This window comes from Melopsittacus undulatus, chromosome 13 (assembly GCF_012275295.1).
Source record: "Melopsittacus undulatus isolate bMelUnd1 chromosome 13, bMelUnd1.mat.Z, whole genome shotgun sequence".
Classification (NCBI taxonomy): Eukaryota; Metazoa; Chordata; class Aves; order Psittaciformes; family Psittaculidae; genus Melopsittacus; species Melopsittacus undulatus.
In genome coordinates this window covers 10,154,041-10,175,895 of record NC_047539.1, presented here as the reverse complement: position 1 = coordinate 10,175,895, position 21,855 = coordinate 10,154,041, and the positions used below count along the sequence as shown (strand labels likewise).

At 39.8% G+C, this 21,855-nt stretch overlaps 1 protein-coding gene across 1 annotated transcript; it reads left to right on the top strand.

Annotated features, from left to right (window-relative positions):
- The first annotated feature begins 59 nt into the window (after positions 1–59).
- GDPD1 (glycerophosphodiester phosphodiesterase domain containing 1) lies at positions 60–17,307 on the top strand. Its single transcript, XM_005141709.2, has 10 exons — positions 60–208; positions 4,503–4,545; positions 8,515–8,650; positions 9,310–9,355; positions 10,613–10,731; positions 11,861–11,950; positions 13,010–13,143; positions 13,804–13,863; positions 14,690–14,741; positions 15,308–17,307. Exons 1-10 carry the CDS (start codon positions 73–75, stop codon positions 15,428–15,430), a joined length of 939 nt encoding a protein of 312 aa, XP_005141766.1. The 5' UTR covers positions 60–72; the 3' UTR covers positions 15,431–17,307.
- The last annotated feature ends 4,548 nt before the right edge of the window (positions 17,308–21,855 follow it).

Sequence of the window (21,855 nt, the reverse complement as noted above, 5' to 3'; positions counted from 1 at the left end):
CGGCTGCGCGGTAGCGGTTCGCGCAGCGCCGGGCCGGGCGGGCAGCAGGACACAGCCGGCGGCAGGCGCAGGATGTCGGCGGTGCTGTACGTGCTCTCCACGCTGGGTGGATACGTCCTCACCTCAGCTCTGCTCCTCAAGTGTCCGGGGCTGCTCCACCGGCCCAAGCGGCAGCGCTTCCGTTGCCGGCACATCTCCCACCGCGGCGGTGAGTGACGGGATGCGGGGGGGGGCTCCCCTCAGGTGGGCTGGGGGCTCCCCGCTGCCTCAGGGCGCTCCGGAGCCCTGCGGAGGGTGCTGAAGGGCCCCTGGGCGCTGCCCGCTCCCTTTGGACCTTCCTCCCGCAGCCTAATTTTAGGAGCCACCTGCTGACCAGGGCTTGGTTTCAGAGCTGAATCAATCTGCGAGCTCGGAAGGCGTCAGCCCAAAACTGCTTGTGTTACTTGGGTCGGGATGGTTCGCCTCTCAAACGTACATATTACTTGCTTTAATGATTCTGTACTATGGCATTTCTCCTCCTAATGAAAGAGGTGGCTTAAACCAGGTACCAAAGGTGAATCTTCTTGCCTCTAAACGCCTATGTGCTTTGCTTTCTGATTGCAGAAGAAATGCAGTTTGCCGTGACTTTGTTCTTGCTCCCCTTCAGTTCGAGACAGTTTAAATGGTTCAGCGCTGTGGTGAAACCCATCCCATTGTGCGAGTTTTGTTTCCTCCATACACCTTGTGCCAAGGCCTTGTGGGCAGGCTGCTTGCATCTCTCTAAAACAGTTTTAAAGTTTCTTCTACCTTTTCCTCAGTATCAGGAGGAAAGAAAATACAGGAAATTGTATTTTCCTGTTCTGTGAAGATCAGTTCTGCACTTTCCCCTTCTGCCTTAGTTAGTTCATGAAAAGTCACTTTTCTAGTAAACATGGGAGATGTGTCCGATGCAGAGTTTAACCGGTTTCCAGTGTCACATCTTGTGCTGTGTTTGATAACATTTGTAGCCAATGGTCCTTAACTACTGCCTTGAATTATCAAAATACAAAAGCTGGAGCTTATCTCTTACAGATTTTATTACTCACATTTATTTCGTTTATACATCAGATTAATTTTGTTGTAACTCTTGTTTTAAGTATAGCATAAAATGCACCTTTTGCTTTGGGGTGCATGTATTAGCTGTTTCCTGGTGTTTTTTCATTCCATGAACAAAGGTTCTCGGTTTTGATTGTTACTGTTTGTTAATTTGCCAGCTATTTAAAAACCTGCAGAGAATTTGGAGCTTGCTTTTGTTTTTACTTCTTTGCAGTTACCTTAGTTAAGATAATACTGCCCTGAGCCTGGAGAGGAAGTATTTTGACTAGTTGCGCTAAGCACCCTTAGAACAGGAAAGCCTTACTCAATAGGAGGATTATTCATTATTTGTTCAGAGACAAAGTCCACAGCCTTTGAGTTGTTCTGTGCCTGTGTAGTGTGAAATACACCTGTGGTGGAGGTACAACTCTTAGCATTTGGGCAGCTTGCTAGCTGTTGGGTACTGTGAGACTGAAGGTCAGGTACTCTCTACTCTGTAGTGTTTACCTTGTAACTTAGATTCCTGTGGGGCTTAAGTTCTCATCAAGCTTTAGTCATGCTGTAGCTTTAGACGCAGTGTGAGGTTGTCTACTGCATTACTTCTGTTAACTTGATAGATCAAGGTAACATTTAACTTGTTTGGCTTTTTCTGTTCTGAAGTATAAGTCTGTGGGGGTTGATTTTGCTTCTTTCTTCACACAGAAATGTTCTTATGCTGGTTTCTAGTTCATTAGTGCAAGCATCCCTGAATTATTTCTTCACTTCTGTATAATTTTAAAATGAGTCACTTCTGAAAACAGTAATGAGGTCTTGATGTTCTGTATTAAGAGTCATCTGCCAGTGCCTGCTTCATGGGTTGGGTTACAGGGTCTTTGAGGCAAGGTAGCATGCTGATTTTTACAGAACCACAGAAGAGTTGATATTGGAAAGAACCTCTGGGGATCATCTCATCTGGGCAGACCAGACCAAGGGTGACTACAGCAAAGGTTGTTCACAACCTTGTCAAGTTAGGTTTTTAATACATCCAAGGATGGAAGCTCCACAGCTTCTCTGGGCAGCCTATTCCAGAGCTTGTTCTCTTTTGCAATAAAAAAGGGTTTTTATTATGTTTATAAACCATGTTTCCTGTATTTCAATTTGTTCCTGTTGCCTCTTGTCCTTTCCCTGGGCACCACCAAGGAAAGTCTGATGCAGTCTTCCTTACTTCCTCCCATCTGGTATTTATACACGTGGGTAATAGCCTCCAAAGCTTCTCTTCTCCAGGTGAAACAATTCCAGCGCTCACAACCTTTCATTGTATGCAAGAATCTTTTATTCCTTAATTTTCATAGCATCCCTTCTTTTCAATGGACTTGTGCAAGTAGATCCGTGTCTGTCTTGTACTTTGGAGCCCAGAACTGGGTGTGTCATTCTAGGTGTGATTTCACTAGTGCTGAGGACAACAGTCACCTCCCTTGATATGCTGGCAGTATTCTTGCTAACAGCCTGTCTTGCTTACATCAGGGGGAAGAACCCTCCTTGAGTTGGTGCTTGACATTGACTCCGTCTTTTTCCATGGTAGTGCTTTCAAAGTTAGAATATATAATAGTAGGTTTTTGATGTTACATTTTGGCTCATAGGATGCTGAAGTTTGCTGGGGAAGGTGATTTCTGTGTGGGAAATGCAACAACATAAGGGGATGAGACATGGACCTGAAGGTGCATTTAAGTAGCTGTCAGAAGACCTTTGGTCAGCCCAGCCTTTTCATTTTTAAGGAGGGGAAATGACTTAGCACATTGAATCACTTGCTTGTCTTGGTTCCCTTTTCTGAGTGTGGTTTGTGGAAGCCATGTTGCTAACCTAGAGTTCTGTTTCACCTGATCTCTCAACTTTTTTCCTCATTTTCATGGAACTCTACAAGTCAGGCTTTTTGTTACCAACTGGTTTGACTTGCCATACCTACCTCCCTAACACGTGACTTGTCAAATCAGTCACTTTTAAGTTGTATTTTTGGGACTTTCTGCCCAGGAATGTTAAGATACTGTTGGTTTGTTCACAAATTGAAGGCTGACTCAGGATTTTTTTTCCCCTCTCTTACCATGCAGGATGCATGGGCTGAGTTGTCACAATTGATAAGTTATCTAAAACCTCAATTTTTATTGCAGTTAACTTGTAACTGACCATCCAAGTCCTGTGCAGGTTTTCCCCATCTATTAGGCAATCATCAAAGTATACAATGAGATTCTCATGCTCTGCTCTATCCCCTCAGTCACTTTTGCCACTTGGCTTATTCCCAGTTCTGCCCTCAAATTCTATAAAATATTAGTGAATGCCTGAACACAGAAGCTGCTGTGGATTTACTGTATTGGTTCATGATAAACAATACAGGTTGTGTCACTATAAGTCAATTAAGTCTTTTGTTGTCTGAATTTGCCAATGCAAGCTCACCTGATAATAACAATATTAAATTGCTAGTTGTGACTGCATAGAATTGCATTGCTTTTGTTAAGTAACTAAGCACAGACTTGTGTAAGGACGTACTGATGAGGCCTCATTAATAGGCTAAGCCTTAATTGGAGCTTTTATAATTGGTGTTTACAAAGTCTGTCATTCACCACTGTCAATAGATACTTAAATTTGCATTGATATCCTAATTGGTACGTGGATCTTCCTGAAGTTGGATTTCAGTCTATAACACTGCCTGTTTTCTAAGGGAGGGAGAAGGCACAAACAAGCTCTTCCCCTCCCTAACCAGGCTGACTTTCAAAGGTTTTTATGTTGAGAATGATGGCTTAAAGAGTTTACTCCTGCCTGAGAGAGAATGCTGATGCCTTCACTTCTTAACTGGAGTTGATGTGTGTTTCATTTCTTGTGTATGAGGCCTCCTTTTGCCAGCAGCACAAGCCTTCACTGACAGATTTGTGCTGTTTCAAGGTGTATTCTTGCACTGAGAAAAGAGGTTGTTGCCTCTTTGAGCATCAACTGGGTCACACCTTTAGGGAATATCAGCTTTAGAGAGTCTTGGATGCTTCCCCCCCCACCTCCCCCTTTTGTTTTGGGTTGTGGGTTTTTTTCCTTTCTTTCTTTTCCTTGTGTTCCTTCAGAGTTAGTGGGAGCAGACATTTTGCATATACTGTTGCTATGCCTGTGGAGCATATTGTTATAGCCAAATACAGTGCCTTTAAGGAAAAACGGCATTCAACCTCTGGTAAAACAAACCAGGACACATTTTGTTACACAAATACAAGAGAACGGTATTCTCCCCCTTCCCTTCAGGAAGTCCTGTCTCTTGGGTCTCTCCAGTAGGTTTGTGGCACAAGGATTTCTGACTCTAGCTTCATACTACCTCCAAATATTTCCTCAAAATATACATATTTTATTTATTATTTTTTAAAAAAAAATATTTATTTCCACTGGGATTGAGGGGAGGAAAAGGAATTTTCACGTTTTAATTTTTGTTACTTTTGTAGGTGCTGGAGAAAACCTGGAAAACACAATGGCAGCCTTTCACCAGTGAGTACAAATGGAACTAATAATGCCTAAGTCAGTGGTGTTCTCTCTGTTTGCAATGAGTGAAGCAATCAAGGAAGATACGATTTCATCAGTTGTTTGGGGCACAGTGTCCTCTTTCTGAAAGTCATCTCTCCTTTGGGTGACTTCTGTAGGTTGCTAAACATCACTCCAATTTAAACAGGAAGGAATTGGGGTATCACAAACTATGAGTTGCACTTGATAACATGGTGGACTGGCCATTTGAAATAAAACCCCTGAGGCCTGATTCCTCCTGTGTTAAATAAAACATGAAGCAATACTGCTTCCATATTTAATGGTGATTACGTCTATTAATTTATGTATCATTATAAAGTTATTTTTTGTAACCAATAGCTGTTTTCTCGAGATGCATTGATGTTTCACAAAAGGTATTTCAGATCATATCCTAGACCAGTTAGCATATTAGCATACAAGGCTGGATTTCAGGAAGTTCGAATCTGTTGACTGTTGTTATGGCTGTAAGAAATCCTCTGTAAATCTATCTAAAATGTCTGTGTTATGTTTTTTCCCTTTATATATATATGAACTGAAAGCCTTTTATCAAGGGTTTTAAAATGGAAAGCCTTTTAAGTCCCCAGAATGTAAGTAGTGTATTCTAACAAGGTTCTCAAAGGCATTTCAAAAGGAAGCATATCTAAAACTCTAGCTTCCAGTGAGAAGTGACCACATTACTTAGGCTTCTTTTTGTTTTGATTGTTTTAGGCTTTTTTTAAATTTGCTTTTTGCTAAGTAGCTTCATCAGTTTGCACATTTCCTTGCAGGCTGAGGAGTGCCAGCGTTCCCAACTGAGCAGTGCTATTGAAAGCACTGCAGTATTTTCTGTCTCCATGGAAGCTTAGCACACTTTTGTGTTTTGGTTTGTTGGGGTTTTTTTTCCTGCTGATCTGCCTTTTCTCAAGTCTGCTGCTGTGTTTTCTGAAAGTGTGTTTTTTTTCTGTTTCTGCTTTTTAACCATTTCTTAATTTTCATTTAGTATCATACTGGTTTTAAACCTGTGGGGCTCTTGCAAAGTGAATTACATCATAACTTATTTTTATCTCATTTCCAGAAGTGAGCTGTAGTAGTTGGAGTAAGGACTGTGCTAGGAGTCAGATAATGTTTTGTGGTAATACAGACATTTGTCTGACTCTCCTCTGACCATTCTAATTATTTGTAATGATTACAGTGGTAACAAACGTGTTGAGGTCTGCTTTTTGAACTCATCACAACTGCTGATGTCAAAGTGCAGTTACTTTGAGATTGGTTAGATAAAGGCATTGTACTCCTGCAGAAAGCAGAATCAGAGCAATTACTGCATTAGGCAGTAGAAAGTCTTCTGGCTTCTTCTGTCAAGGGGTAAAGGCTTTGTCCTTCCTATCTGATCATTCCTATCTCCACTGGTAAGCTACCAAAAGGAATTGGGAAGAAAACTGGTGATCTGCATGGTAAAAAATTAAGCTAGATGGGCTCAGGTGTCTCGTATGAGCTAATCCATCATTTTTATGCATCAGATTTTGCATGAAGCCTGCAAGAGCTGTTTCTGCAGGTTTGCACACACTGCCATATTTGACTGATGATGTAGTTGAATCCAAGAGAGGATGCTTGTCTGCAGCATAAGACCTATCCCCTTGGTTTTGCCTTGTTGACAGTAACCTAAGTATTGACAAGCAGATGGTTTTATTTATGCTATTTACTCTTTAACAGCAATTGGAGAATATTTAGTACTGTTGCATGACAATGAAAAAATTATTATAGTAGTACATAAAGCATATAAAAGGAGAGGGCTTAGTGGGAATTTCAACCTCTAACTAGCTTAATTTATAAATATTCTGGAAAGCAATTATAAGCTTTTCGTACCAAAGACAGTACTTTGTTTTTGCATGGTAAAATGACTACTAGATATTTTGGGGGGGGCTGTAATCATGTTATATTGCATTTAAATGTTGCTGTGGTGGGTTTAGATTTTAAAATAACTGATTTTAAGCTAAGAGAGACACTTTGTGTCTTAAAGTATTTGGGGATCTGGCATAAAAGATGCCATAAGGATTTAATTACTAGTTTAATAATCCCTAATAGAACCATGTACTTTAGCTTTGTCTTGACAAGAAGCTGCTAAGTAAACTCTCCAGGTATTTTCTTATTGTATTCCTTTTCTTTTATGAGCATACTTTAGAGAGAAAGCTTTAAACACTGTAGTTACAGGAATGAGATAAGTTAGTATTTATAAACTCTATACATTGTGCTACATTAAGTGTTGCCTAGTGGAATTTAATTTGCAAAGTAAGGCTTTTCTTAGCTAGTTTCTGGTATGTCATTTTACTTGAAAACAGTTGGAGTTAAACGTAAGTGCAAAGAGCTCAATCATCTTAATTTGCAAATGGGAGTCTGCTTTACAACTTTTGTTCTGGAGCAGTTGAATCCAACACATTCTTCTGAATCTGGAGAGATCTGTAGTCTTCTCTGGAGTCCTGTACATTGATGTGTTATTATAGAGCTGCAGAACAAACTGATTTCCAGCTGAAAAGACTTGGCACTTTAAGGGAGCTTATTTAGCAGCAAGCTGCTAGTAAGAGCCTGGCAACTTCCCAGATTTGTTAACAAGGAAAGTTGTTGTTCTCATCTTTCCATGTAGCATCACTCCTGAATTTCTTAAGCAGTAATATTTCTACTAAATTTGGCTGGTTAATTAATAATACATGATACTAGCTGGGAACATCTACAGATTTGGCAGATCTCCTGCAGTGTGTTTGGAGATGCTGTTCCTCAGGAGGCAGAATTACATGGAACAGGCTGTGTATCCTTCATGTGTAATAGGATTTTGTTCTTCTCCTAATTCTTAATTAGTGGCACTGGAAAACAGTTAATAAATTGGTTTTAATTTGACAGCCGTTGTCTTGGTCATTATCCCAACTGGGCCAGAAATTGTGTTAAACCCTTAAGGAGTATGTTCAATTTTATTATGGTTTTTTTTGGTTTGCTTTGTTATTGCATTTGTGAATGTTTGGGGCACATCTGTAGGTAAGGAAAAGGCTGTTAGTGAAGTCACAGAGCTTTGGATCTTGTATAAACTGTATTCTCAGATGTTACAGGTTTGTTCATAGGTGGTTAAAAATGAATATAGCCTGGTGTTTTGAGGGAAGTGTCCATGCTTCAGATCAGGACTCTCTGCTGTCTGCTGGGACTTTCTGAGTATCTTTTCTAAGGAAATGAGCAATTCACTTCTTGTTGTTAGTTCTTCTCTAGTGTAAGGTTTCCTGTATTTATTTTTCATCAGTATTATTGCTGCTGCTGCTTTCTGCTTTCTTTATGCTTATAAGCTAAGCTTTGATAGAGTGGATTTGGAATTGGATTAGAACTCTTCAGAGCAGCAGCTTGGAACAGAAGTGGATCTTTTTTCTTTGAAAAGTATGACTGGCTTCTAGTGGTTTGTATTTTTTCAAAATTTAATATTACAAATTTTTCATTAAAGTATTTAATTTTTTTAAATGTCATTTGCCAGCCAAAATCCCCATTGCTAATTTCCTGATGAACTTAAATCAAGTCAAAAAGGGCTTTCATGTCCCTGACACTTGTCTATGCTTCCCACAAAATTTATTATGGTTTTTTTAAGAACTGTCTTCTTCCAGTGGTCCTAATAAACATCACTGAAAACTACTTTAGAAGTCAGTTTCTGACTCCTGAGGTGGTAAGCTGGAATCAACAGCTACTTGATCTCTATGGAGGATGAAGCCAAAGTTTAAATTTTCTCTCTGATTCATGATGCCTTGTTTGCTCTTGCATGAGGTTTCTCACTGCAGCAGTTACTTGCTTCTCGCTTTGGAGCAAGATGGTGAGGAATCATTGCATCATAAAGCATCCAAAGTAATTCCAGTGGGATTAGTTTAGTTGAATAACATGTTTGGATCTTTACCAAATACATGTGTGGTTCAAGGCAGGCTTCTTTGCTTCCAGTGCGGTTAATATAGGAACAGACATGTTGGAGTTGGATTGTCACCTGACAAAAGATGAGCAAGTGGTTGTGTCCCATGATGAGAACTTGAAGCGATCAACAGGAGTTGATGTCAACATATCTGACCTCAAATACTCTGTAAGTTGAAAGAAAAAACAATAGTGCTAGATGATATTTAAAACTGTGTTTGTGGAGTGACTGGGGTGGCAGGAAGCTCGTGTGCATGTATGTCTGATATCCAAAACCTGAGAGGATTCCTCTTGTTTTACTGAAAGAACAAGTTAACTCAGCTCCATGTGCAGTCAGAGGATCACACCCAGCACATTTCCAGAAGGTGACTCCTTCCAGGAGCAGGCTGAAGACCTGTCTGGAAATGGGCCTGCTTTGCCATACTGATGGTGAAGGCAGCTTAATCAACAAGCTCCTTTTTGTGTGACCAGCTTTTCAGTGGGACAATGGGCAGGTGAATCCCACCTGCATTTACTGTTTTAAAAGTCTTGTTTTACAGAACTGTCTTTCCATCTGATATTGAAATGGAATTATCAGAATTTTCAGACAAGTATCTGGAAATGTTTTGACTTATTCAGCTACAGGTAGCACAAGTCTAAGAATGCCAAATAGTTCAAGTAAGAATAAACAGTCATAAAATAACTTTGTGGGCAAGAGGATTCTAAAAAAGGTTTTGTCTTTAAAGGTAACTCACATGGCTTATGAATATTTTATTTTGTCTTTTTCCAAAAAAGGGATGATTACATTCCCACATTTGAATTAGTGTTCCATTTCCCTTTATTTTTAAGGAACTTCCACCATATCTCTGCAAGTTGGATGTCACCTTTCAGAAAGGTAAGTTTTTGTCTCCTGGTGTTTCAGTTTACAGTAACTAAGTTTCCATTGTTGTATTGTGACGATTTCAAATTGGCAAAGGGAAAAGTGGTTTTGCTTCCATCAGTATCTTGATAAGAGAAGTTTTAAAGAGAAAATACAGTCCTAGGTTTAGAAACCAAAATAGATTCTTTTTCCCACATCACTTGGCAGTGATGAAGTTTAAGATGTCATATATCTCTTCCAAGTGAACATTTCTGTTGTTTGCTTGTCTACTTATTGCAACTGCTTTCTAGTTCGCCTGTGAGTTCTCCAGAAGGTGCTGATTGAAAATGTGTTGTTCTGAAAAACTAAGAGAAGGCAGAAGAGAGTTTCTTTACCATATAAGTGTCATTGTGCTCTTGCACTCTGGGCCTGAAGTACTACAAGATGTCAGATAATACAGACGTCTTCAGAAGATAGATGAAAAGAGCAGTAGTTACTGTATGTGCGACAAAGTTCAGTATGAGTATTGCTGCAAGAGAAGAAAATGTATTAAAAAACATAAACTCTTTTCTTGTGAAAACTGATTTGTGGGATTGTAATTTGAATAAAGCACACAGGCTAAAACTGAGAACATTGCCATCTGGAAAAGGCTACTGGAGATGATAGTGAATGTGTTCTCTTCAGGGAGTTCATGACTGTCTTCTATAACCTTTCCATATTTCAGTTGCCCAGCAAGCAAATTTATTGTTAAACTTTTCTGTTCAAAATTGCAAAATACTTAAAATACAAAGAAATGGCAAAAGCCTTCAGGTAATTCCTTAGAGCCATAAGCAGTTTCATACAATAGAGTTTGGGGGTTTTGCCTTTTGTTCCCTTTACTCATGATGCTTCTGCAGTAAATTTTCCTAGAAGAAAAATTTGTCATTTTATTGCATTCCCTATTAATCTCATTGCATTTGGTATGTGGTAACTAACCCTAACCCTAACCCTAATGTTTGCTGTTTCAGGATTGTAGTGATGCCTGCACATCTACTGTTGCTAAATAATGAATTTTGTGACGTTAAAACCTAAACGTGCAGTATTTTCAGGGCATTTCATTATGGAAATGTGCTTGTCACAATGAATTGCAGCTGAGTGAAGTAAATTCCTTTTTCGTTAATAGTTGAAAAACATGCTAAGTCTAGGAACTATATCCTTTTAAAATGTTAAGATAATGAATGTTCTGACATCTCAGCTTTTATCTGTGGTATATTAAGAATGACCACAGCATTGACAACTTTCTTTTTTTCCCAGAATGTCACTGTGAGGGAAAAGATAACCGTATTCCACTCCTGAAAGAGGTGTTTGAGGCATTTCCACAAACTCCTGTCAACATTGACATCAAAGTGAACAACAATGTGTTGATCAAAAAGGTACATGAAAATCCGTGCTGAACTGAGACTGAATGTCATGTAACGATGTTGAAATTCCAAAGAAGTTTCTTAGTTTCTTGGATTAATGGCAGTCTGTGCTCTTGGGCTGCTTAATCCTTCACGTGTTAGATCTTGCTTCATGTATGAAGTGATCTCGTGCAAGATATCCAGCAAGCAGCTCTTTACTGGCCCTTTATATTGACATGAAACTGATGCCACACTGCTAGAGATACATTTGGTTTGTACTTCATGTGAAGAGTCTTTCTTGCCACAGCAGCATAAAACCAGTGTCAGTGTAAAGATAAGTGCTCATCACAGAAAAGGAGATCTGCTTTCTATCAGATACTGTTTTGCCATTGAGTTTCCTTAAGTTCTCTAGGGACCTTTTTGTATTGCCCTGACTGCATTTGAGGTAGTTAGTTTCTTCCTGCTACAGTGCTGCGTTTTAGCCTTAGTATGAGAATAGTGTTGATAACACACCAATGATTCAGTTGTTGCTAAGAAGTGCTTACCTGAAGTCAAGAACTTTGTCATTTCTCATGCTCTGCCAGTGAGTAGTGGCACAAGAAGCCAGGAGAGAGCACATCTAGGACACCTGGCCCGAATTAGCCGAAGGGATATTCCATACCACAGCACGTCATGCCTAGTATAGAAACTTGTGGGGGGAGATTGGGTGGGAGCCACTGATCACTGTTGGGGGACATGCTGGGCATTGGTCAGTGGGTGGTGAGCAGCTGTAGTGTGTATCACTCGTTTTCTCTTGGTGTTTATTCCCCTCTCTTTGTTATGTTTTACATCAAATACTAAACTGTTCTCTCAACCCAGATTCTTTTGCGTTTTATTCTGGTTCTCCTCTTCATCCCACTGGGGTACTGAGGGGAGTGAGTGAGCAACTGCATGGTACTTAGCTGCTGGCAGGGGTTAAACCATGACATTTAGATATAATGGTCTTTCCTTTTATCCACTGACCTGATCACTTATTTCTTTCCCTCTTAAGATGGGAAAAGGTATAGAAGAACTATTGTTAATGACTTGCATAGTTGAAAAGTAGGAAGTAGTGTTTCCATTAAGTAATGCTGCACATAATTTCAGTGAATACATCTGAGGGTTCTACTTTTTTATGTTGCAGGTTTCTGAGCTGGTGAGTCAGTATAAGAGAGAGCATTTGACAGTATGGGGGAATGTCAATTACGAGGTCGTATCAAAGTGTCTTAAGGAGGTAAGAATAGGTCCAGCTAAGCTTCATTCTTGCTTACTTGTTACTGTGTGGTGACAAATGTACAGCAAAGCACCCTGTAAATCAATATTTAGTCAGCTATGCCTAACTTTCTAGATGTGATGAGAAATGTTGTGCTTAGACGTATTCTGCTTACTGTGCTGTTAGGATAAATCAAACACAGTTAACATCCATATTAAGCTTAATCATGTTTTATTCTTGTTCTGTAAGATACAGGGAGGCATGATTTTATGCCAGGAACTGTTACAGGCTGGTTTGCACATCATTCATCTGCTACAAAAGACATTTTTCTAAGGATTGCTCATTGTCTGTTTTTTTTAATGGGAATAATGGATGTGACCACTAGCTGACACACACATTGGTATAAAGCTGGTTTACAGCTGTAGATTTTATTTCTTTCTGGTTTATTTCTTTTATTTCTTTTTTGAGGAGTTGTACCATTTAGAATTAAATTAAAACTTTGTTTTCTCCAAAAGGGTTCTGCACCTGAGTGAAACTGATCTATTTGAGGGTATGGATATTGTTCTAATTTATCTATTCAGGACAACACACCATTTCTTACCTGAAAAGCACTTATATTTGTTCATTTTTGTAGCATCAATACCCAGATACTTTAGTTCATAAACCAGCATCTTTAAAATATGTTGTGATGCAAGTTGATGTGATATCAAACTGTAACAAGTCCCGTGCTAAAGCACATCATCTTCTTTGTAGTAATACTTGTTTGACAGGGAACGTGTAGTGTTATACAGTCTGGAAAGATGGTGAAAGCAGGTAACAAATGCAGTACTGCAGCCAGTGAAACTTTGCCTTTTCAGGTCCCTGTTGCCCCTTCAAACTGTATGAAACTGTTACTTGGATTACAGGCTACAAGAAAGAGTAATTTAAATTCAGTGCAAGCATGTCATAAACAGTTGGCAGCTTAAATCTTTAATTGCAAGCACTAAACTTTAAATGTGTAGTGATGAATAAATTTAATTGCAACAGACTTAACTATCTACCAAGGTAATTTAGAATCTTGCTTTCGTGGTTCCTGTGCAGAACGCTGATATTCCCATCATCTTCTGTTTGCAACGTGTCCTCCTGCTTCTTGGCCTGTTCTACACTGGTCTGCTGCCATTCATTCCTTTCAAGGAAGAATTCTTGGAGATTCCCATGCCTTCAATCATCCTCAAGTGAGTTTGAGTCCATTGGTGGCTGCTGTTCTGAAATTATAGTAAAGCAAGTGAATGATGATGCCTCCTTGAACATTGGTTTAGTCAACACCTATGGAGTGAGGAGACTCTTTTGTTAATTTAGGCATTTCTGTACATTCCTCAGAGAAATATGTAGAACCCTCCTCCTCTGTAGCTAACCTGTCTCTGTACAGCTCCAGGTTATTCACTTGTTCGTGTGGGGTGCCTGTGTATACCAGTGTTGCCTGTTTACAGCATTTTCTGTGAATACTGCCTTCACACAGATACCTTTGCAGCTGGCCATCTAGATAGTAATATGGAGCAGTTCCATACAAATAACTAATTCTTGTACTTTTCTCCCTCTTTGTTGAGAACAAATTAGTCTGATTAAGGCCAAGAGGCAAGTCATTAGTAGGGTAAATACAAGTTTTCACATGCTCTATTTTTATCATACTGTACTCAAATGCTGATGAATACCTGTCTCTGCTGCTTCTCTTAAATGTGGTGCATTTCTCTCATGTAACCCAATTCTAAGTCACTGTCATAGTGAAATTGCTGTTCTAATTTGAGAAACTGCAAGATTAATTCTTTATGTTCCTTTTGCAGGAACATCTTAATATTTTATACTGTGCCCTGGTAATATTTTCTCTTCCTCAACAGGCTGAAAGAACCACAGAAAGTGACAAGAAGCCAGAAATTTATTATCTGGCTAGCTGACACGTAAGATTGTATCTGATTACACTTTTATTTCTATTTGCCTACATTTTAACAGTTGGCTTGAGCAACCAAGACTATTGCTATAGCTACTTGTTGTGTTGGAATTTAGTTATTTATTTTCTCAGTTTCCTCTAGCTTTTTTATCAGTACAGGGTAAGTTATACCTAAATCTTACGTAGGTGTTGCTGTGCTTTTACTTTTCGTAAACTGAAACATACTGAGGTGCAGTAAGTGGTCATTGTTCCAATTTAGTCTATTTAGCTTGCCATTAACTGTGGTCAGCTAATTAGCATGCAAGTAGATTCAGAATGCAGCTTTCATGTTTCATGGGATTGTGACTGTTTCATAATGTTGTTAGAGGAGGTGCCGTTTGGCTCACATGGAGCACTTTGCATTTGAAGAATATCCATGCTTCAGAGGCAACCTAGTAACACACTTTGTGATTGCAGTTATTTCTACTGGCTCTTCTGTGTCTGGTATCTGTCAGCTTGATTTCCTAAGTGGCTAGTAGAGTTAAGATCTCTTCTGAAAGCAAAGGGATTAATTCATCAGACATGGTGCAGGGTACATATACAATGAAGGAATCTGCTGGATTTGATCTGCAAAAGGGTTGATACAAATACCCACAGCTAATGCAGATTTCTGGGTACTGTGTTAATCAGGCTTGAGTTGCTTGAGCTAAAGGTTTTCTATAATTAGGTTTCTAATCTCTTTTGGAAAACATTGAATCTAAATGCTGTATGAAAAACATTATTACAGAGTATCAGAACGCATTGAAAATTTCATATATACTTCAAGCTCTTAAATAACATCATTGTCCTTTCTGCAGACTGCTGATGCGGAAGGCACTGTTTGACCACCTCACTGCTCGAGGCATTCAGGTACAGTGTGGCAAAGAGAAAGAAAAATGTGCTTTTAACATAGTGAGAATTTGAACCAGCTGCATATGGCCTTAAGATGGGTTTGTGTTCTCCCCAACATGTTCTGTGTGTTGCTAGGTTATGCATTGCTTTTTGGTTTCTGAGCAATAGCTTATGCTCTTATATTTGCAGTTCTGTTGTTGCAGAGGAAGAATTGTATGTTTGGAAAAAAAAATCTTTAAATTTCTTTAAAATCCACATACAAACACCTCAAAATTAAACCTACAAAATCTGCTAAACTGCTCACATGTTCTGGGCTTTTAACAAAATAATTGAATACAAATATCTGAGGTCTCTGAAAGTAGTAAAATGGAATTGGAATCACCACTAGAAAATGTCTCCATTTGGAGGGTGAGGGAGGAGTTGGATGTGTTTGTGTCTATGTCTTTGGCATCTGAGTGTAATAATTTATTGTTTTAAATATATGTGGCATCATCTCTCCCATGAAATAATTTAAGTCAAAAGGCACCTTTTCTATTTCTTTGAGTATTTCCTGGAATAATTTGTCGTTCTATCCCATTTTACAGGTGTATATTTGGGTACTGAATGAAGAACAAGAATACAAGAGAGCATTTGATCTAGGAGCAACTGGAGTGATGACAGACTATCCAACAAAACTTAAGGAGTTTTTACATAATTATCCAGCATAAATGAAGAAATCCTAGGAAGTTCTTGCAGATTGTGAGCCAAGGATTTTCTCCATTCAAAACAAAAAAAGAGCAGCATACACAGATCACTTTGAAAGATGTAACTGGATGATCTGCTACCTTGTTGTCAGGTTACTACCTAATGTAAAGGCTGTCTATTTATTTTAAAACTTTAATTACATAGTTTACATTTGTAAATAGTTCATTTAGCAATAGCACACTTCACATATAGTGATGACTAGGAAGGAACTTGCTGGATTGGATACCTGTAGATAATAAACGTTATTTTAGCTGTCACAAGTGTTCCTAAGCAGATGTCAAGACATGTCAGTTCCCAGTTATATTCTAGTGGGCAGAAGCTAAGGAATTCCTGAAAGTACTCTCTGTGTATGCATTTCTTGTGTTGCTTTTAGTTTTCAGATAACCTGTAGGGCATAAAAGAAAACGCACAGGAGAAGCAGAGAGTGGAATCTGTGGCTAGCCGAACAGTGTAGCCTGTGAAGTGTAGTCCATAAAGGTGGTCACTTTTTTACCAAAACAAACTCATTTGGTCAGTGTAGATTTACTCTATTATTCTTACTGCTAAGAATGTTGAACTTGAGTCACAGCTGTACATAGAACCCTTTCTGCTGTGATGGCAATGCTTGACTCACCGGTCAAGTTCCAAGTGTGGTATTTAAGCCAGGTTCTTGATCTGACACTGACTTCTGCTGCAAGGGTCTAGGTTTGCTGCTTGTGCTGACCTGCCTGTCAGGCTACTGTGGCATAGTAAAACCTGGCTTTCCAGAAAGGAAGATTGCACTTTCTGGAGATTACACTTACTTTGAAGTAGTCTTTTCATAGAGGAAACCAATATTCTGGGAGTCTTTTGCACATCTGTAGTTCTAACATCTGTGGTGTTGATGATGGAAAGTTGGTTTTAGGTTTGAGGGACCAAAGAAGACTAAGTTTGGTTAGGAGTTTCAAGAACACATTTAAATGTTCCTACTAAATGAATTCCCCCAAAGCAGATTTATATGCATACTTATAAAAAGAGCAAGTGTCAGTCTAGAGTGTGTAGATTTTAGTCTTTTCTCTCCACGGAAGAACATTAAATATTAACTAAGCTCATGTGCATGGACGTGGAAGTAACGTTACTGGCAAAAGCCAGGGAACCCCAAGTGTGATGGAATGGGGTTAGATAAGAAGGTATTTCTGGAAACTTACATGCTGTTCTGTCCCTGTGAACAGGTGTTATGCATGTGTCAAGCAGATTTGCGCCTGCAATGCCTGTGTGTTTCAGTGTTGTCATGTTAGTGGTAGGGGTTTTCAGAAGGAATTTGGATATTGTAGCTCAGTTACACATGATGACATGTATAAAGCTCAGTCATTTCATCATCAGGTACTGCTGGACAAAACTATGTTTAGTGATAGTTTTTACTTCTTTAAGGAGCATTATGTGAAAATTATGGATCTTAATAGTACATGCAGTAGCCAAATGCAAGAATATATTTCCTGCAGGGTATAGTCACTGTGATAAAAACTTATAAAGTAAGTAATTTCTTATCCCTTGCTAGCTCAGATTTGAAAGGGTTCCTGTATCACTGTACTGGCTGCTGTCCCATACTTGTAATCATGGAGCACCTTTGCTTGTCAGTAGGCTGGCAGTTAGAACATGAAGTCTATTTGGATGGATAGTATTTGTTTCTGCATTGCAATTTCTTTCTAAGGAGTATTTCTGTGTGGATAAAGTGGAAGAAACTACTGCATTTATGATTTAAGTGAACATGGGATGATAGCAAATGAATTGAGTTTGCCAGTCACGGAGGTGAGACCGATTGGTCTGTAATTCCCTGGGTCATCCATTTTCCCCTTCTTGAAAATGGGGGTTATATTTCCCTTTTTCCAGTCATCAGGAACTTCACCTGACTGCCATGATTTTTCAAATATGATGGCCAGTGGTTTAGTAACTTCATTTGCCAGCTCCTTCAGGACCCACGGATGGATTTCATCAGGTCCCATGGACTTGTGTATGTTCAGGTTCTTAAGATCGTCTTGAACCAGATCCTCTCCTACAGTGGGCCCAAGGTCTCCATTCTCACAGTCCCTGCATCTGCCTTCCAAGACTTGGGTGGTGCAGTCAAAGCCTTTGCCAGTGAAGACTGAGGCAAAGAAGTCATTCAGAACCTCAGCCTTCTCCAAGTCCTGTGTAGCCAGTTCTCCCGATAGCTTCCAAACGGGGCCTGTGTTGTCCTGAGTCTGTTTTTTATTTGCTACGTACCTATAGAATCCCTTCCTGTTATCCTTAACATCCCTAGCCAAGTTTAATTCTAACTGGGCTGTAGCTTTCCTAACCTGGTCCCTAGCTTCCCGGAGAACATCCCTGTACTCTTCCCAGGCTGCCTGTCCTTTTATAAGCCTCTTTTTTCCTTTGAATTTTCCTCAGCAGCTTCTTACTTATCCAAGGAGGTCTCCTGGTCCTCTTGCTGCGCTTCCTTCTAGTCGGGGTGCAACACTCCTGAGCTTGTAGCAGGTGATCCTTGAATATCAACCAAGAGTCTTGGGCCCCCCTGCTCTCTAGGGCTATATCCCATGGAACCTTACTAATCAGGTTCCTGAAGAGGCCAGAGTCTGCTCTCTTGCAGTCCAGGGCAGTGAGCTTGCTGCATGCTCTTCTCATTGGCCTGAGGATCTTGAAACTGGATCATCTCATGATCGCTGCATCCAAGGCTGCCCTGGAGAGTCACACTTCCAATGAGCCCTTCCCTGTTGGTGAGCACAAGGTCAAGCACGGCACCTCACCTTGTCGGCTCCTTTATTGCTTGTAGATGGAAGTTATCTTCCCCACAATCGAGGAACCTCCTGGATTGCTTGTGCTGGACTATAGCATCGCTCCAGCAGGTATCAGGGTGGTTGAAGTCCCCCATGAGGACAAGAGGCTGTGAGCATGAGGCTGTTCCTCTCTGTCTGTAGAGTTCTTCATCCACAGGTTCCTCTTGATCAGGTGGTCTGTAACAGATCCCCACAGTAATGTCTCCCATCGCTGTTCTCCCTTTAACCCTGACCCACAAACTCTCTGTTGGCTGCTCAGCTGTCCCCAGACAGAGCTCCATACTCTTCAGCCTATCCCTAACATAAAGGGCAACTCCCCCTCCCCTCCTACCGGGCCTGTCTTTTCTAAAGAGCCTGTAACCTTCCATTCCAACACTTCAGTCACAGGAGCCATCCCACCATGTTTCTGTGCTGCCTATTATATCATAGCCCCATAGACGTGTCCACATCTCTAATTCCTCTTGTTTGTTCCCGATGCTACGAGCATTTGTATAGAGGCATCTGAGCCACGCTCCAAATGAAGCCAGCTCAGTGGCTGGAGCGGTTAGAATATCCCTACATTGCTCCTAGCATTTGTTATAGTTGCTAGCAACTGCCTGGGTGTGTTGGGATGGAATGATGCCACCCTCCGCCAACACATCTAGTTTAAAGCATCCTTGACCAGTCTGGCAAGCCTCCTACCAAAACCACTCTTCCCTTTCTTTATCAGACCAGCTCTACCAGCCCCAGTGGACCTGGCCTGCAAATTTGGGTCCTGTGTTCAAGACACCCAAACCCCTGACTATGGCACCACCTTTCTAACCATTTATTCACCTGCCCAATCCTCCTAGCTTATTTAAGGTCCTCCCCTGTATCCTGTAGAATTGACAAAAAGACAATCTGAGCTCCAGAGCCCCCAGCCACCTCTCCCAGGGCTCTGTAGTCCTTCTTTATGTTCTCTAATCACACACTAGTTATAGAGTAGGCCCCATATGCAGCTCAGTAGGTAAACCGAAACAAACCACCATCTTTCCACTCTTTCTGTCGTAATTTGGTTTTCTAGCCAGTGTGTAGCTCCAGTTAGTTCTTATGCAGTGTGGTTTTCTTCAATTCTATTGCTGTTGAATTTCCAAGATGCACACCTCTGTTTATAATTCTGAGTTTAGAGAATACTGTGAAATAGCAATTACATATTAAAACTTTATTATCTTAGACTAGGAAAAGCTGAATTTTAAGATACTGGTCTTGATTTCTGGACTTGATCTCTCAGGGGGCAGGTCGCAATTTAATTTCTCTCTCAAGTTTCCCTCATCACTGCATAAATAAACTGGTTTGCTTTATTCTGTATTGAATGACAAAACACAGTTACTGAAATGACTAACCTGTTTCTTTAATTTCATTTTAAACATTTTTCTTCTTTTTCCATAGCAGTGGTGGTGTAAACTTCTGCCTTTGAAAACACTTAATGCATTTTCTGCCACTGGTCTTCCTAAATCTGATAACAGCTTTTGACTATGCTGTTTATACATGACCTCTCTTCGATAAGCTGCTATTTAATGTTTGAAATTTGAATGAGTCCAGTTGCATGGGAGGGAAGGGGCTCAGTGCTGCAGAGCTGCTGAATTTATTCTGTCACCCATTTGGGCTTTAGTACAAGAGCTAAATTTAAGCACTTGAGACAGATGATGTTGCATGGATGAGGCCATGAATCCGAGCAGCAGTACACAGGGCTTAGGCCACGATAACTCTATAACAAAATAACGTGGAATTGAGGTAACTGTAGAATGCTTGTTCTGTCAAATGATTGTTTTGAATGTTCCAGAACTTACTGTGTGATTTTTAAACCACTTGTACAGAAAAGTATTTGAGAACTTGCACAGCTGTCCAGGAGGATGTTCAGTTAATCTCTCTCCAACGGGAGATTCTTTTCAGGTACTTTTAAGTATTGTTTAACACTTACTGTGTTCTGAACCCTATTGCAAAATATTGTATGTATGAAGGATGATGCATTTATTTCATGCACTTTTAATTTGCAGAAAGTCTTGTGGACCTCTCTAGCTCCAAATCTATGAAGTGACTTTTCTTGTAAAGAAAGATTGATGCTTTTGAAATGTGACACATTAAAACATCTTTGCTCATAAAATATCTGACGCTGAATACTTATTGTGACGTCTTTGCCTAAAAGTGTAATTTCTGAGATTGTTATTTACAGTGTAGTAAACATTGAGCTTTTGATAGTGGACTTTTTATGTGGGTAGGGTTACTGAAAAGAAGGGGATATCTTATATACTCTAAACTTAAGAAATTTTTGGCAATGACATTGGTGATCTCATACAGTAATCATAGTATCTGCAACTGTGTGCAGCTAAACAAAACCTGCAGGGACTTAAGCCTGCCTTCTCCATGTGCAAAAGAGCTTGTGAGTAAACTTCTGAAGTCAATTCCAATTTGATTTGGCTATAATTTATTTTAAGACAGGAACAGTAGTAGCTAAATGTGACCAGAAGTGGTCCCCATATGCAATACTAGAAAATAAGGTGGAGGATTCTGCTGGTTCAGCAATGCAGTCTGTGCTGTTGCTTCCAGACAAAGGCCTGTCTGCAGAACAGGCATTGCATGCTTCAAAGCAAGCAGCCTGCCTGGGCATATGAAAATTCAAATAATCAGAATTTAAGATTGGAGAAGAGTGGGAGGGTGTATAAATTGGATACTAAACTTGTGAAACTTTGCTGTATGTTACTCAGTTTGAAGTAGATGGGTCTTGTGTAATAACAGTGGAGGGAGAGTCAAGGATGAAGATCCCAAGCATGCCAGGAGAACTGATTCTCTATGTTTTTTTGCTATCAGCATCTTTCAATGTAAAGAACTGGTAAATTCTGTTTGTCTTAGATTGTAGCACCTTTAATCTAAAAGGGAGTGTGTAGTTCTGTATGGATGAAAACAGAAAGGTGAAATGAGTCAAATGTTTTTTTCTTTAATAATATTTTGAGAAGTGTTATATACATTAGTGTTTTGGATAGCTGTGCTGAAAAGTAATTGTGTGACAGCACTGGCCTTTGCTCTGCACTTCAGTGTCAATATGGCTGGCTCTATCAGCTGCTTTCTAATTACTTGTTTTTTGCAATGGTGATGCTTAATTCTTGAGCACTATAATGCATCTGTTCTGCTTGGGGAATGTTGTCTTGTTTGAAGTCTGCTCTTTGGTGTTTGTCCATCTGATTCTGGCAGTGTTAACAAGACTCTGTGTGCACATTTATAACATTACAAGTCAGGTTTTGAAAGCACTGACAAAATGATCTTATGTAGCCTGGTTCTAGGCATCAGCTCTGACCTATAATCAGGCTCATTAGTTTAATAACAGAATGTAGCACTTTACAGATGTGGAGGGTATTGTATCCTGTCTGTGTATGTACATCATACCTGAACTGAATGGCGGAAATGAAGACATTCAGTTGTCTCTGCACGTAAGATATGGTAGCAGAGGAACTGGTTTAATTTAAATCTAGATTTAATTTAAACAATATTTTACTGTGGCCTTTAAATTATCCTGAAACACTTTTCTGTGATGTCCTAAGGACACTTGCTCTAATTCACCATCTCCCACACACAGTGTATCTTCTACCTGCTCACTCCTGTTA

Excerpts from the sequence above, each read along its gene's own strand:
- GDPD1 (XM_005141709.2), top strand. The coding sequence starts at position 73 with ATGTCGGCGGTGCTGTACGTGCTCTCCACGCTGGGTGGATACGTCCTC. Across the intron at positions 11,951-13,009 it reads TATCAAAGTGTCTTAAGGAG|AACGCTGATATTCCCATCAT; the intron begins GTAAGAATAGGT and ends GTTCCTGTGCAG. Across the intron at positions 13,144-13,803 it reads ATGCCTTCAATCATCCTCAA|GCTGAAAGAACCACAGAAAG; the intron begins GTGAGTTTGAGT and ends CTTCCTCAACAG.